General features: G+C 39.9%; 1 protein-coding gene across 2 annotated transcripts; it reads right to left on the bottom strand.

Moving 5' to 3' along the window:
* Positions 1-430: 430 nt before the first annotated feature.
* Positions 431-7,824, bottom strand: spry2 (sprouty RTK signaling antagonist 2). 2 transcript variants are annotated; one of them, XM_079812504.1, is made up of 2 exons: positions 7,247-7,824; positions 431-5,515 (listed from the first exon to the last, which is right to left on the bottom strand). In XM_079812504.1, exon 2 carries the CDS (start codon positions 5,462-5,464, stop codon positions 4,523-4,525), a length of 942 nt encoding a protein of 313 aa, XP_079668630.1. In that variant the 5' UTR covers positions 5,465-5,515; positions 7,247-7,824; the 3' UTR covers positions 431-4,522. The 2 variants fall into 2 exon arrangements, with proteins under 2 accessions (XP_079668630.1, XP_079668631.1); XM_079812505.1 differs by having other exon boundaries at positions 441-5,507.
* Between the last annotated feature and the right edge of the window lie 7,723 nt (positions 7,825-15,547).

Genomic DNA, 15,547 nt, shown 5'->3' with positions numbered 1-15,547 from the left:
AGAGAGAGAGAGAATGCTGCAGAATTTCACGCTATACGTTTTCAATGGGGGAAGAAAATTCGACATAGATTGTTGCGCAAAAAAAAATTCTATTATTTAAGATTTTACTGCAAATTTCTTATTTAGTCTTTCATGTAACAAGAAGGTTCGAAAATATATTTTGTCAGACTACATGCGCATTGCATTCCCAGCGTTGCCACAAGGGGCAGTATAACGGACATTAGCATAAATTGTCTTCTTCTACAGTCAGTTTTCTCTTTCAGATCCAATACTCTCATGTCAGAACAAAAGTTTGAAGATAACCATTGCAGTTTTAGTTTAATAAAACTTGTGCCCATTTTATGGTAACTTTAACCAAACCGTCTATCTTGAGAACACATATGCAGACAAAGTTTTCATCCTAAAGTTCAAATAAAGAACAAAATGATTTAGTTGTGCACAAAGCCAATGTTGTTTTTAATCAGAATCAGGTTTTAAAATGCATACAGATTGTGACCGCGAAGAAATCGGGAAGCCTCTGACTGCCAGAGACACAGATAAAAAACTTCAGGATGGAACACAGACATGGACTCTCTTGTTCCCTGCCCCCACCGAGCACCTCATCCTGCTCTCTCTCTCTCTCTCTCTTTCTCTCGGCACATTGCTGTTTGATTGCTTAAGCCCGGTGGTCAGACAATGGGCGTATAAAGAATGGGCCGCTTCCTTCCTTCCTGTTGAGTATTCTGCCTTGATGAGCAGACTGAATAGATCTGGGCTTCAGAACGGGGCATGAGCGCCGGGACCCAGCTAAAACCAACAAAGAGACGCTCTGGGGGCTTTTCCAATTGCTCTGCTGCCTACTCTCTCTCTCTCTCCCTCTCTCTTTCTTTCTCTGCACAAATGCACTCTTTTTTCAGACTCTCTTGCTTAATAGGGGTTTCTCTCTGGAGCTGATATTTTTGTTTCAGTTTGGATTTTGCAGTGTTCGACAACAGAACGTTAACAACTTTTTTTTCCCGTCGTCTCTAAATGTGAATGAATTATGTTCCATGCAATTCATTTTGACAGCCTGTTGACTGTAATTATGTATTGCACTGCAAAAAATCCCATTCTTAAAGAAACAGATCACCCAAAAAAAAGTACTCACCCTCAGTGAATCATTGAAAATTATTTATGAATGTGGATTCGAGCTGAATGAAGATTCTTCAGAAATTCTCCTCATGTTCGATGAAAAAAGCAACTCGCTTATCTTTTTTTGGGGTGAACTATTCATTTAATCAGTATCTTTGTCTTGCAAAAAAAAAAAGATTAAGACTTATTTTAAGTATCTTGAAAACGTGCCTTTTATCTTGTTCTATCAGATGTTTTTAATTTCAGTTATTAACCTCAGAATTTTTTCCCCTTCATTTTCTAAGAGCGCCTTTATTGTTTTGCAGTGTTCAAACCTCAAACCCAACATTCAGTCCTGTGGTAACCAGTTAGCGCTATCTCTCTTTGCTTGTGTAGCCTGTCCTTATTGACTTTGTTAAATTTAGAATGAGGATGAAAGTAATCAATACCCTTTCAAACCATACCCAACATCAATAGACGGGTACATAATGTAACTTCCCGTTAGTCTAATCCACTCCTTTCTACGATAACTAGATGTTCCGGCCTAGGCGAGCACTTAATACTAGTGTTAATTTTTGGGACAAAGTAAGTTCCGTTCCGTCTGTTGTCTGTTTATTGAGGTCAACCCTCCCAGCCTTTATCTGACCCATTTCTCTGCTCAATGGAGAAATCTATATTTCTCCATTTCTCTTGAACTTGGCATGCAATTGCAGCTCTTTCAAAAGGGTGTCATTTTTCCCATCTATCCTTCTTTTGTGCTGCCTGCACCCATAACAACACATTTAGCGGCTGCTAAACACTCGCACGCAAAGTAGAAAACATGCGCGTGCGTGCTGGCACACACACACACATAGACACTCAAAGTCTGCCCTGTGAGAATACCAAGCAGGTAGTTGAAGAGGCTTAAGAGGCGGTGAAATAACTGAGGGCCATTGAAAAGATGGTGAATACACAAGGGTTCGAATGTGGGGGTAAACTGTTGGCCCATTGTCATTTAAAGTAATGTCTTTAACCCTTTGTGGGGCTTTCTTGAGCAAACCAACCCCCTGTCGCTGCCCTGCCATTCACAGCTTAAAACAATGGGTGGGAGGCAAGCCGGAAAACGACGCACTCGAGCGGTCGGGACGGTTTTGTTTCTCCACCTTTTGCCGCGTAAATGGGGAAGAGGGGGCTCATCCCTAGCGAGGGGTGAAAGCTGGCTGCCTGTCACTCAAACCCTCGGCAAAATAACAAACATGCACCAACACGCTGAACCAACAGTGCGAATGCCAGTAGTGCATATCATGTCATAGTGTAGAAAATGTGGAAAAGGCACAGCCTTTTATTTTGCGACTATACAAGAGGCAGCTACACAAGTGCATGCATTGCAAGATCGCAACATATTAAACACATTTAGCCTAATATTTGAAAAAAAAATTTAGCATCAATGTCATGACCTTGACATTTTTAAGCGGCTTTAGTTTAGAAGAGTGGTTCCCAATTGATGGATTGTTTCCCCAAAATGGGTTGCAACCATATAATTGCGTACAGTTGTTGTAGACCAATTGATGTCACTTGTAAAATCTGGGTCCTAGAGTTGAGAAGCATCACGTTTAGTTAAAGCGATTTTGCTTATGCCCCATTTAAATAAAGTAAACGCAAATCGAGTTATGTTTTAGCAATCAAAATTCCCTTTCCGAGTGTCTTCCGAGCAAAAACATCCTCAAAAGCAGAATTGATAGAGCATCTTGCGTATACCATATCAACTCTTAATATTCCCACAGGGCAGTTTCCATAACACAAACGAGGATTGGAGGGAGCGTAGCAAACCACGGCTTGCCAACAGAAACAATCTCTGATCCTCCTGATGTCAACTAGTGGTTTGCATACTTCAATGATTAAACCAGTGCCAGATGTTTCCCATGGAAGTAAATGCAGCCAGTATCCGCTGCTGGCAGGGGAGGCTGGAAGTTACCCCTGAAGGTCTGGCCCAAGATCAGGGCTTCTTTGTGAGGAATCCGAGATCAGTTTGTTTGGGTGGTTTAATAAGACAAACGTTTGGAGTTCCATGTATTGGTGTTAATTAATTGGCAATTATATCTTGATTCAGCGTGACTATTACATTTGTTGGATTCATAGTGGTCGCCAAACTAATACAGTTTTCCAGTCAAGACCATGTCTCCAAACGGCCGCGGCTACAGTGAGATCATTCATGAAATAACCGTCAACACCACACAATACTCCATGTTGCATTTATAGTGAGCTATTTTAAATTTCACTTGATCTCTTTTGTGCAGGAAGATCTCATCGATAGAATCTCTCAGTAGCGCACCTATTTGGCTGATTTGCCAACGTACACTATCGTTTTCATCGCCTTATTTTCAGATGACCTCGAAACTGAAGCCCTGCGAACATCACGGCTGTCATCATAAACGCAAAGCGAAACGCGACCCTGACAGGAGATCCATCGGGTAAACAAAGGCAATTGAAAACACTGTAGATTTCCTGAAATGGGTCTTTGTGCTCAAAGGCTAAAAACAAGGCCAACAGCAGGCCAGAAAAAGAACACAGAAAATGCACTGTTTAATTTCAAAACGTTAATATATTTTCTATTTTATAGTGAACATATGCATCAGATTTGACACCCTTGTCACCCTTTTTTTTGCAGCAACAACAGAGGAGGTTTTGTTTCTCAAAGTTGGGGCGATGCCTAAAAAGATGCCTCTCAAAATAAATATTACTTTATAAAATAATAAAACTTCAAATAAATATTTTTTACACTAAACAATGTGTTGAAATTAGAAAATAAAGTTTTTCTTAGGGTCACTGTACAATTTACAAGTATAGTTGTAGGGATAATTCATGTAAGGTTTCTCTTCTATAAGGCAAAATATCAAAAGAGTGATTGGTATACATTCGGAACGAATGTACAGCACTATACAAGTTTTATATATGCATCATATATATGGATCTGTCAAGGTGCCTCTGGTTTGGCACAATGTGTTTCACAGTTGAAATATTATATGTACAAAAATAAAATCTCTCAGAAAAAGAGCTCATTTGCTAATTTACATACTTTGCAGATACTATTCACAAACAGTTAGTTAGGAGAGTCTGTCACCTTTATCAGTCATATTACTGAATGTCAATAAGGCTAACATTCTGGACTTCAGTTTAAAACGAAAAGGACAGGGAAGGTTGTTGTGACAAACGTTATCCCCCCCTTAAAGAGCGAGAGAGAGAGAGAGAGAGAGAGAGAGAGAGAGAGAAAGTGGATGAGAGAAAAGCAAACAACAAACAAACAAACAAACAAACAAACAAAGCAAACCACTTCAAACCAGTTTTTGCCAATCCAATGTCACCTCTTGGTCTACAGTGCCAAAACTACAACAATTTGCGAAAATTGTTCCACTGCTCTGGAGATAAGGTCCCAGATAAGGTTATCTTCCCAGGGCTACTCCAGGAACCGAGCCTCGTCAACTCGTTTGTTCTTGCAGCGGCATCCTGGCCGACTGGTGCAGTCGTAGCACGCCTGGCACAGTGCCACGCAGCCCTTCGCCGGGAGGTAGCAAAGCAGGCAGGGCAGGAAAAGTGCCAGGACGCTTATGGCCGACCAACGCATGCAGCAGTGCGACTGGCTGCAAGAGAAGGGCTTGTCCGCACACACATCCTCATCGTCGCTGGAGCAGTGGTAGAAGAGACCTTTGACGCAGCAGACACAGGTGACATAGTCCATCGTCGTCGTCGCCGAGCAAAGGCACCTGCGCCCGCACATCCAACAGGAGGGCAGGGTCCGGGGGCAGGTGCACCCTTTGCACTTGCAGCGGCCACAGTCCTCGCAGCGATTCGAGTGCTTTCCGTCAGCGGCCTGGCCTCCGGCCGTCACGAAGGGTTTCAGCTCGTCCTGCTTCGGCTCGGAGCGTTTAGGCTGCGCCCTCACCACCCGGTCGCCCACCCCGCCTGCGTTTCCCACAAGTCTTTGCTCCGACGAGGTGCTGCCTGTGCTGGCCCTGGCGGTACTCTGCGAGCTATCGCTGGGGTCACTGGTGGATCTGCTCAAGTCACTCCTCGGCGACTGAGGGGCTTGTTGAGGAGTCTGCTGTCCAGCTTGTTGGGCTCTCGGGGAGCTTCTGTGCTCGGAGAGCTCAATGGAGTCGCTGGAGTTCAGGCTGGAAGGTTGCGAGTCCGCTTTCTGCTGGGAGGCCGGTGGCCGGGGCGCCACCGTCGGACCCTCCGTGTACTCATTGCTGCCGCGGATGGTCCTGATCTGGTCCAGGGAGAGCACCTGACCTTCCCAAGGCTCCGAGTCCCCAGTTTGGGGTCTGCCACTGTCACGCAAAGCTCGCAGCAAGCCAGAGGAGCCGTTGCCGCCGCCATTTTGAGCTCTCGTCTCCATCTTTACTCTGAAGTGGGAACCCTCCGGCTGGCATTGAACACATCTGAAGTCCTACGAGAAAGGCAGACAGTTAAACGAGAGCGTACAGGGAAGTAAAGTCCCATAAACTAACCATATGTAAATCATATGAACTAGGCAAAAAGAAAAGGCAGATGGCAAGCTCCTTCATGCAAATCTCCCAACTACACCCCACCTCTACAACCCTGGAAGGCTGGCCATCAATGGGACAGGCCTTTACCACCTGCAGCTATCAAGTTCATATGGAACATCTACTTCAAAACCATTTTTGCTCTACGATGTCTCAGGTCTTTGCGGAGTAATATCTATCAGTTTGTCTTCCGCACAAGCACTCCTCAATGAGTGAATAAATGACAACCTTTTTCTTAACTTATCTGCACATTTATACAAAATCTCAGGGAGTTTTTCCTTGTTGTTTTCACCTTTGGCTTGCTTGTGGGGAATTGTGAAAAGTGCAATACAAATAACAGAATAATGATTCTTTTGTGTTGATTTTGTTTAGGGGTTGTGTTGATTTTAACATTGCAAACACTGTTCATTCCTTGCAGAGCACATTAGAACTTGTTCATTAAGGTAGTATATATATAAAATAAATAAAGCACACCAACTTCACTATGCTTTGAGGTTATTTTAATCATAAGAAACCAAGATCATAAACAAATGAGAGACTGCAATAGCAAGTTTTATATAACTTTGAGGGGGTAAAAACATCAATGTCGGCCTTGTACTTGGATAATGTGGGGATAGTGTTTAAAAATAAGAGTTTACAATAGCCCAGATTCGTTTTCACATTGTTATCTTTAAAGTAAAACGAGGACGTTATTAATTACGAATCGACAATTTTAATATCTAGTGGTTGACCTGGACAGGAGACATAACATGACGTCCACAAATGCATTATGACGCTGTCAATGGGGGGGGCGGAGCTCTTGACCCCCCCAAAAAAACTTAGAGAAAAAGATAAAATATCCACATGTTGCGGTTAAAGAAAATATGAAACCATACATCTCAGTCGGGACCCTCAGCACCAGTTGAGTTCAATCTAAATAACACTACCCCAAATTACCATATCAATGCACAATCTCCCTTTCCACGGAGAGGCCCCATCAGCAAAATGTCTGTTAAACATCTGTTTATCTCCTCAATGCTATTTAAACTTGTGATCTGGGTTTATCAGCATGCATACTAACTCTATAACGATACTTTACTTGGCTGGACCTTGCATTGGGTAGAGAAACTGTTTCCTTTTTATTAAAACGTTTAGTGGACCTTTATATGACTTTAATTAATAATAACAACAATAATTATATATATATATATATATATATATATATATATATATATATATATATATATATATATATATATATATATATATATATATATATATATAAATAAATATCAAATAAAAGTCTATAACTTTAGATGACATTTATCAATTCACAATTTTAAACTAGATAGAAAATAAGTTTTTATATGAAATAATAAACGTGCAGCGGTAGGTAACGTTTTTCCAATAGCGATTTGCAACTTGAACTAAATGAAAAGTAAGTCAAAGTAAGTACGCAGGGAACAGAGATCCGTATGGCAACTATTTGCACAGCTGCAAGAATGGCGCGGAGCATGAGCACTGGAAAAAGTCACGAACTATAATATAAATAGGCGACTAAATAAACCACAGGCAAAAAATTAAATAAAAAATTAAACTAAACTAAAACCGTGTCAAAATCCACTGCAAACAGTTGATGCAGGTCACTTACTTACCGTGATCTCACCACCTCAACCCCCTATTTGTGTTGTGAAGAGTATATCCTACTAGTAGGAATTTCTCTTTGGTTATTCCTCAGTTCATTGGGAGATTCATTCACAAAAATCCAGATGATAGGAAACACTCGCGCGTCCTCGTATTCGCGTCTTTTTTCTCGCGCGAAACAGTAACGTCAGAATTTTATTCCAAGTGGACCGTAGTGTAATTTAACTTTTTTTTTCAAACCGCGAAATATGCCAAAAAGAAAACAAGTTCCAGAATCCAACAAAATGAGTTGAGTTTATAGAGAAGTCAAAATGAAAACGCTGAAGACTTTCAAGAAGAAGCGTTGCGGTTCCCAAGTTGAATGTTTGGCTGCATGGCACACACTGTGCTGCTTTCAAGTTTTTCAGCTCTTGTTTTTTTCTTCTTTCCGGAGAGGAGGTCGGGTTTATGCTGTAAATGGCGTCATGTGGAAGTGAAGGGGGTGAACAGAGTAGCTGTTGTCCCAGAGGATATATCGTATCCGGTCCCAGCTCATTGGCTCTACAGGACTCAACATTCACTCCCTGTGTGTGTGTGTGTGTGTGTGTGTGTGTGTGTGTCTGTCAGAACACTAGCACACGGACGTCCGACTCATTTTAGCGACTCAGTTCACTCGAACGTTTTAGTTGAATGAAACAATTCAAAGAGCCGACTCACCAATTCCATTGAGTTATTCTTCAAAGTTGTTCCAACGTCTCATTGTGACATTTACGTGTACTTTTTTTTAAAACAGTAAAATAGCTGTTTCCGCTACATTTTAGATAGACTACTAGAGTGTGTCCACTGTTGTGTTGTTTATTCAAATTATTCTTTCAGGTGAGGGGATGACTTTTAAAAAAAGTTTCTGTCAGGTTCGTTTCATGAAATCAAAATCCTATTCACAGTGAGTCGAACGTCAATTGTATTAAAAATGTCTGAAACAACGACAACAATACTTGTGTTTTGCTGATGAAGTGTCAAATACTGATTCGTCAAAAACTGCCTCAGCCAAACTTCTGCACTCTGAAACACTTTAAATCTTTTTTTTTGTTTTTGTGGTGACTGAAAAATTGAAAACTGTTGAATCACAAACAGTTTAATATGCTACTAATAGGGTCTAGCGTATTAAACGTATAAAGCGTCATTAAATTAAGAATAAGAAACAGTAGCAATATTGTTCTACATAATATTAATTAATATTGATAATATTAATTGTTTTTGACATTTTTAACATTAGCTCCAATTCCAAAGTGTTTCTCCTAAACAAAAGTATCCCCCTTGGGTAGAGTGTGCTAATCGGTTCAACAGAATCGTTCAAATGAATCTATTCATTCAAAAGATTCATTTGCGAATCAGATATCGCTACAGTTGTAGAACACAGTGCAGGCCTAAACATTTGCACAGGAGAAAGTATCTGTTGTATTAATATGCACACTTATGTTTATAACTTTAACACTTTCTTCTCTTTTTGAAGACTTTTAAGGTAGGCCTACATTTGTAGGTGAAGCTTAATCTTCTTGTTCAAAAAACTAGTCTACTAGTCTAACTTTCTGCAGTTGTTCACTGGTGCCCAGGAATTTCAAAGTTATTAGACTTGAATTTTTTTTTTTTTTTTACCTTTAAACAAAATTTCAGAGTGCACATGCACTCTCACCTGCTTCTTAGTTACATAGAATGCCTTAAACTAAAATCTAAATAACCGAATGATAACACTTTATTTTGATGGTTTCCCAACAGACCATCTACTGACTAAGTAACTCTGCAAATACATAAATTTAACTCAATGGAAAAATTATCATTGGGTCTATTACTGCTCTCTAGTGGCATGAGACACAAAGAACAGCTGGTCTGGAGCTCCATTTACATAGTATGTTTGTTCAGAAAATGATCACCAGAATTGTATGATTACCTTATCAACAATAGCAGCAATATAGTAAATAGAAAACCATATCCAAATTGTACTTATGTCCGGTTTAAAATAGAAATAAATATTATTTACATTTTTAATGTAATGGAAAATACAGTATGAGAGAAAAAGCAAATATCTGATCCACAGTTAATAGCGATAGTAGATGAAAGACACCAATACAACACATTTACTTAGCATGGAAATGGCTTCCATACAAAGACACTTTATAATGTATGGGCCATTGTGGGCTAATAGGAAGTACTCCCACAGGAGAATGTAGGCTTCTTCAAGTACCCCCCTTGACACATTGTCTGTCTGTCTCTCTAGCAACTTTTCTTTTAACAGGCTGCAAAGCAATAACAGGCAAGGCTGCCTCTGTGTTATCAGAGGGTTGGGGTGAACAAATGCACCTTGAGGTGGCCTCGAATGAACATGGGGAGTCAAAGAGGAAACGAGCAGAGAGTGAGCGAGTTCCCAAACCCATGAGACTCCACCATCTCCAGCTGAGCGGCCCCTATTGTTCGGGGCCTCCTTTTCACCAGCCAAAGGTGAAAAGGTAACTGACAGGGGGCTTTGTGCCTGGTCATGGGGACTCCCATTGCCCAAGAACGCCCAGATTCCCTTGGTCACACATTGTCAATGGGGTCCATGAGGAAATGGGAGAAGGGGGTTGGACGAGGATCCAGGGGAAAAGTCTTTAGGAATAAGACACATAACGAATAGTAGGGTGAATCGCATGGAAACTGTCAAGAAATCGATATATGAAATTATATGTTGAAGAGCATTTAAAAGCACCTTGAAATGAGAAAATATCTCATTCTCATTACTGTAATAAAAAAGATATTTAATATTTAAGTACAATTCAACCTATAAAACTATTATTTGTTGTAAGGCATTTTGAAAAAAAAACGAAAAACATTTAACTATTGATTTTATTGCATCTCAGTCATGACAATTTTGTGTAAAATAACTCTCATGGAAATATTGTTACAGTAAGTCTTAATGGTTCTGAAATAAGCTTATTTTTTATTATTCCATTATTATTATTAATCCTTATTTTTTCTTCTGATTTTGGAGTAAAAAAAATCTTTGTGAATCTCCTTATAATATGAAACCAAATAAAACAGTAATGCAAAAAAAATTCTAAAATTAGCTTATTTTTTATTATTCTTAATGGCTCTGAAATAAGTGTCTTTTTTATTATTCCATTATTCCATCAGATTTTGGAGTAAAAAACCTTTTTGGTAATGGGAAAAATACAACCAAAATAAAATAAATAATAAAACAAGTAATAAAAAAGCGCTATCTGATATCTTGCAAAAATAATACTTGTGGCTAACCAAGTCTTCTGGCATTGTCTCCAAGTTTACCTCTTCAAGGAACAGCTGTCTGTCTCTTTCTTACACCGTCTAATCGCCTCCATCCAAAGCACCTCGAACAAAAGCTTAAACACGTTTGTAAAGATAAAGAGGAAGCAATGGACAAAACGCATACAGACGATTTAGCTTTGAGCTAAGCTCAATGTGACATGAATTTGTGGGCTTAATAAAGTTGCCTGACGTTTTCCTTTCCTGGTGTCGTTTCTTTTCCCTCTTGTTCTGTGAGATAAGCTCCACTGTCACCTCAGGCTTTATCCCGTGGTTCAAGACAATTTTGTAGGAAGAGACGTGAAAATAGAGAGATAGAAGTTTCAATTATGACCTGTCATTTCTTGTAATGTTTTTTGGGGGTAATGCAGAAAGTCTTAGACTCCATCATGCCATTTCATTTACTCGAATAAATACTTCAAGGGGAGTTTTGCATTGGCATTTCTCTTTAGAAAATATCTAGTTTATTTTTATGATCATGTTTTGGATAGCGATGTTAAACCAATCTCCTCTTCACAGTTGTTTAAATATATTTTACCAACCCCTGTTATTTCCTCTGACATGTTGCTTGAAACAAAACCAAAAACCACAGAGTGTCAGTCTGTGCTCAGAAACACATGTTAGTCACAGTCGGTAACGTCTCCAAAATATTTGACAGATAGTCACGGGAATGTCTGAGTGTATGTTAGCCTACAATTATATGCATTTGTAAGGAAGAGAAACCATATATCCGTTTGCTGGTGTGTTGGAGTGAACCACAAGGGTTGAGAGTGGGTGTTAAAGAAAAAGAAAGAAAAAACACGAGCGCAAAGATGCACATGCGAACATGGAGCCAAGTAATAATGACCCCTGGTGAGCTCTAGGCATCGGAAGGAAACACAGAGCGCCCTGTAATTAGGCATTTTATAATGTGCACCAAATACTTTGATAATGCAACAAGGGGACGGTGGAGGGGGGCCATTTCAAAACCACAATAGTTGACTCTGGAGCCAGTTAGCCCAATTAAAGCAGGTTATGCACAGTCATTATGCTAGGTCGGACAGATCTCATAGGAAGTTTAGGCCTCGTATAAAGAAAAAAAAAAAGTCTCTTGGAGCCCGGGGGCCGAGCTGTATGGGCTTCGCCTGGCATCGTTTAGCAGTTCTCGCACTTCCAAGGATGAATGCCAGATTCAAAGTAATGAAATCTTTGCCCTTAATTTGCTTGTGAATAGCACTGGCGATACTCTGGTTTTTGCTTTGATAGCAGGGTCACTTCTTTGAATGAAGTCTGAATGCCAAATCTGGAAAGATAATTAGGAAAGACAGTGAACTGCAAAACAGGGTTTAATAACCTCATCAGCTTTGCTTGGAATGTCTCAAATGTTTTATCTTTTCAGATGCAGAATAGATATAAGGTTGTTTCAGCAAAGTGTAACATATTTGTGGCAAAAAGTTCCTTACAGCATAGCAACACCCTAGCAACCACACAGCAACACACTCAAAACACTTAGGAAGTGCATAGCAACCACCTAGCAATACAGTGAAGCACTCAGAACACCTTTGTACAAGCATAGCAACACCCTAGAAACCATATAACAACACACTCAGAACACTTAGGAAGTGAATAGCAACCCACAAGCAATGCAGTATAGCACTCTTAACACCTTTGTAACAGCATAGCAACCCCCTACCAACCATAGAGTGACACATTCAAAACACCCATAACACATAGGAAGAGCATTGCAACCACCTAACAATGTAGTGAAGCACTTGGAACACCTTTGTAACAGCATAGCAACACCCTAGAAACCACATAGCAAAACACATGGGAAGTGCATAGCAAACACTTAGCAATGCAGTATAACAGCCCATTCAAATACCTATATGATAGGCTGTTACTATTTTAGCATTTGGAATAAATTTGTAACAGCATAGCAACACCCTAGCAACAACATAGCAAAACACTCTGAACAATTAGGAACTACATAGTTACCTAGCAAAACAGTGAAGAATTCAGAACACCTTTGTAACAGCATAGAAACACCCTAGCAACCACGTAACAAAACACTCAGAACACGTAGGGAGTGCATAGCAACTACCTAGCAATGTAGTAAAATAACACATTCAACCAATTATATGATAGGCTGTTGCTAGGGTATTTTAGCACTTGGAACAAATTTGTAACAGCATGGCAACCACATAGAAACACACTCAGAACACTTAGGAAGTGCATAGCAACCACCTAGCAATGCAGTGAATCACTCAGAGCACCTTTGTAACAGCATAGCAACACCCTAGCAACGACAGAGTAACACTTTCAAAACCCTCAGAACACATAGGAAGTGCACAACAACCACCTAACAAAGTAGTGAAGCAATTGGAACACTTTTGCAACAGAATAGCAACACCCTAGCAACCACATAGCAAAACACTCAGAAAAATAAGTAACTGCATAGTGACCACTTAGCAATACAGCGAAGAACTCAGAACACCTTTGTAACAGCATAGCAACACCCTAGCAACCACATAGCAACACACTCAAAACACTCAGAACAATTAGTAACTGCATAGTGGTCACCTAGCAATACAGCGAAGAACGCAGAACACCTTTGTAATAGCATGGCAACACCCTAGCAACCTCATAGCAAAACACTCAGAAAAACTTAGGAACACATTTGTAACGGCATAGCAACACACTCAAAACACTCAGAATACTTAAGAACTGCATGGCAACCACCATAACAGCCTAAAGACTAAACAATCAAACCATACAATGTGACTCTTTCAAATGAAGTCTATGGGACTTTATCATTCATGTTTGTAGTACAAGGTTATGTGCTGAGATTGAACATTTATGGGGTTTTGAAGCTTCATATATTCTGCTCTGGGAAATGCACTAGATATGCAAGAAAATATGAAATACAATTTTTGCTGATTCTTTCATAAACATAGTTGAGACATCAAGTGACTCTTAAAATTAGTCAAAACAATGTACTTCTGTCTCAGATAAGATGAAATCACCAGCACACTGCAAACAATATCAAGACTTATTGCAACACATTTGCTTTATGCCATGAAAAGAAAAAGGTTGCATAACCAACAGTTTTGCTTATATCATTTTTATATTTAATAGGTAACACTTCTTCCTTTTTATTGCCCCTTTCTCTTACTCTTCTCAAAACGGCCATGCTCCCACACAAATCAAACCCTTCGTATTTTTTTGATAAATTCTGCATCCTTTGAACTCTTCAAACATCCCTTGTATCCCTGGACAGTTTGTGTCCCCTTTAGACCCCCAAACACACAACACACTTTTGCTCAAACACAGTGGAGTGTTTAAGGTTCAGATGAAAACCATTACACAAATTTTGTGGTTCCTGTTTTTATATCCTCTTCTCCGGCAGTCATCTGGGACAAAGAAATGGATACTTGGCAAGCTCTTCTTCCTCCAGAAAAAGAAATGAATAACAATCCCGTCTCCTCAAACTGTGCTTCCGCAAAGAGCACTTTTCCAGATGGAACTCTTGACATGCAACACACACACACACACACACACACACACACACACACACACACACACACACACACACACAGAGAGAGAGAGAGAGAGAGAGAGAGAGAGAGCGAGCGAGCGAGCGAGAGAAACCCACTTGAACCTACTTGAGGAGGTACACAAATCTAATACTGATACCAAACAGCACAAATAAAAAAGAAGGAAACTTTTAATGCTGGAGCATTTTTGGATTACAATACAGTCTAAAAGTCTGAGACCACTAGTTGAAATTGTTCTATTTTGCATTTGAATGTGATGCAAAATGTTTAGAAAAGGTATTATTAGACTAAAAATCACCAGATTTCCATGCAAATATTTTGGTTCATCGGTTAGAATTGCAATTAAAAAGAAATGTGCATACAAATATTTTGTAGAGGATATAGTTAGAGGTTGGATGGGTAAATGGATGGATGGATGGGTGGATGGATGGATAGAGCGTGGATGGATGGATGATGGGTGGATGGTTGGATGGATGGGTGGATGGATGGAGAATGGATGATGGCTGGATGGTTTGTTGGATGGATGGATAGATAGAGCATGGATGGAGGATGGATGGATAGTGATAGATAGATAGTTGCTGGATGGTTGGATGGGTGGATGGGTGGATGGATGGATGGGACGGGGGTGGATGGAGGATGGATGATGGCTAGATGGTTGGATGGATGGATGGATGGATGAATGAATGAATGGATGGAGAATGGATGGATGGTTGGTTGGTTGGATGGGTAGATGGATGGATGATGACTGAATGGATGGATGGATAGTTGGATGGGTGGATGGATGCATGGAGGAAGGCTGATAGCTGAATGGTTGGATGGATAGGTGGATGGGAGATAGATAGATAGATAGATAGATAGATAGATAGATAGATAGATAGATAGATAGATAGATAGATAGATAGATAGATAGATAGATAGATAGATAGATAGATAGATAGATAGATAGATAGATAGATAGATAGATAGATAGATAGATAGATAGATAGATAGATAGATGGATGGATGGTTGGATGGGTGGATGGATGCATGGAGGAAGGCTGATAGCTGAATGGTTGGATGGATAGGTGGATGGGAGATAGATAGATAGATAGATAGATAGATAGATAGATAGATAGATAGATAGATAGATAGATAGATAGATAGATAGATAGATAGATAGATAGATAGATAGATAGATAGATAGATAGATAGATACGGATGGATGGGAGGGTGGGTGGAGGATGGATGGGTGGATGGATGCATGGAGGAAGGCTGATAGCTGAATGGTTGGTTGGATGGATAGGTGGATGGGAGATAGATAGATGGATGGATGGATGGATGGATAGATAGATAGATAGATAGATAGATAGATAGATAGATAGATAGATAGATAGATAGATAGATAGATAGATAGATAGATAGATAGATAGATAGATAGATAGATAGATAGATAGATAGATAGATAGATAGATAGATACGGATGGATGGGAGGGTGGGTGGAGGATG

Source organism: Gobio gobio (genome assembly GCF_949357685.1).
Source record: "Gobio gobio genome assembly, chromosome: 3".
NCBI lineage: Eukaryota > Metazoa > Chordata > Actinopteri > Cypriniformes > Gobionidae > Gobio > Gobio gobio.
Note: the sequence above shows the minus strand (reverse complement) of the source record. Positions and strands in the feature narration are given on the sequence as shown.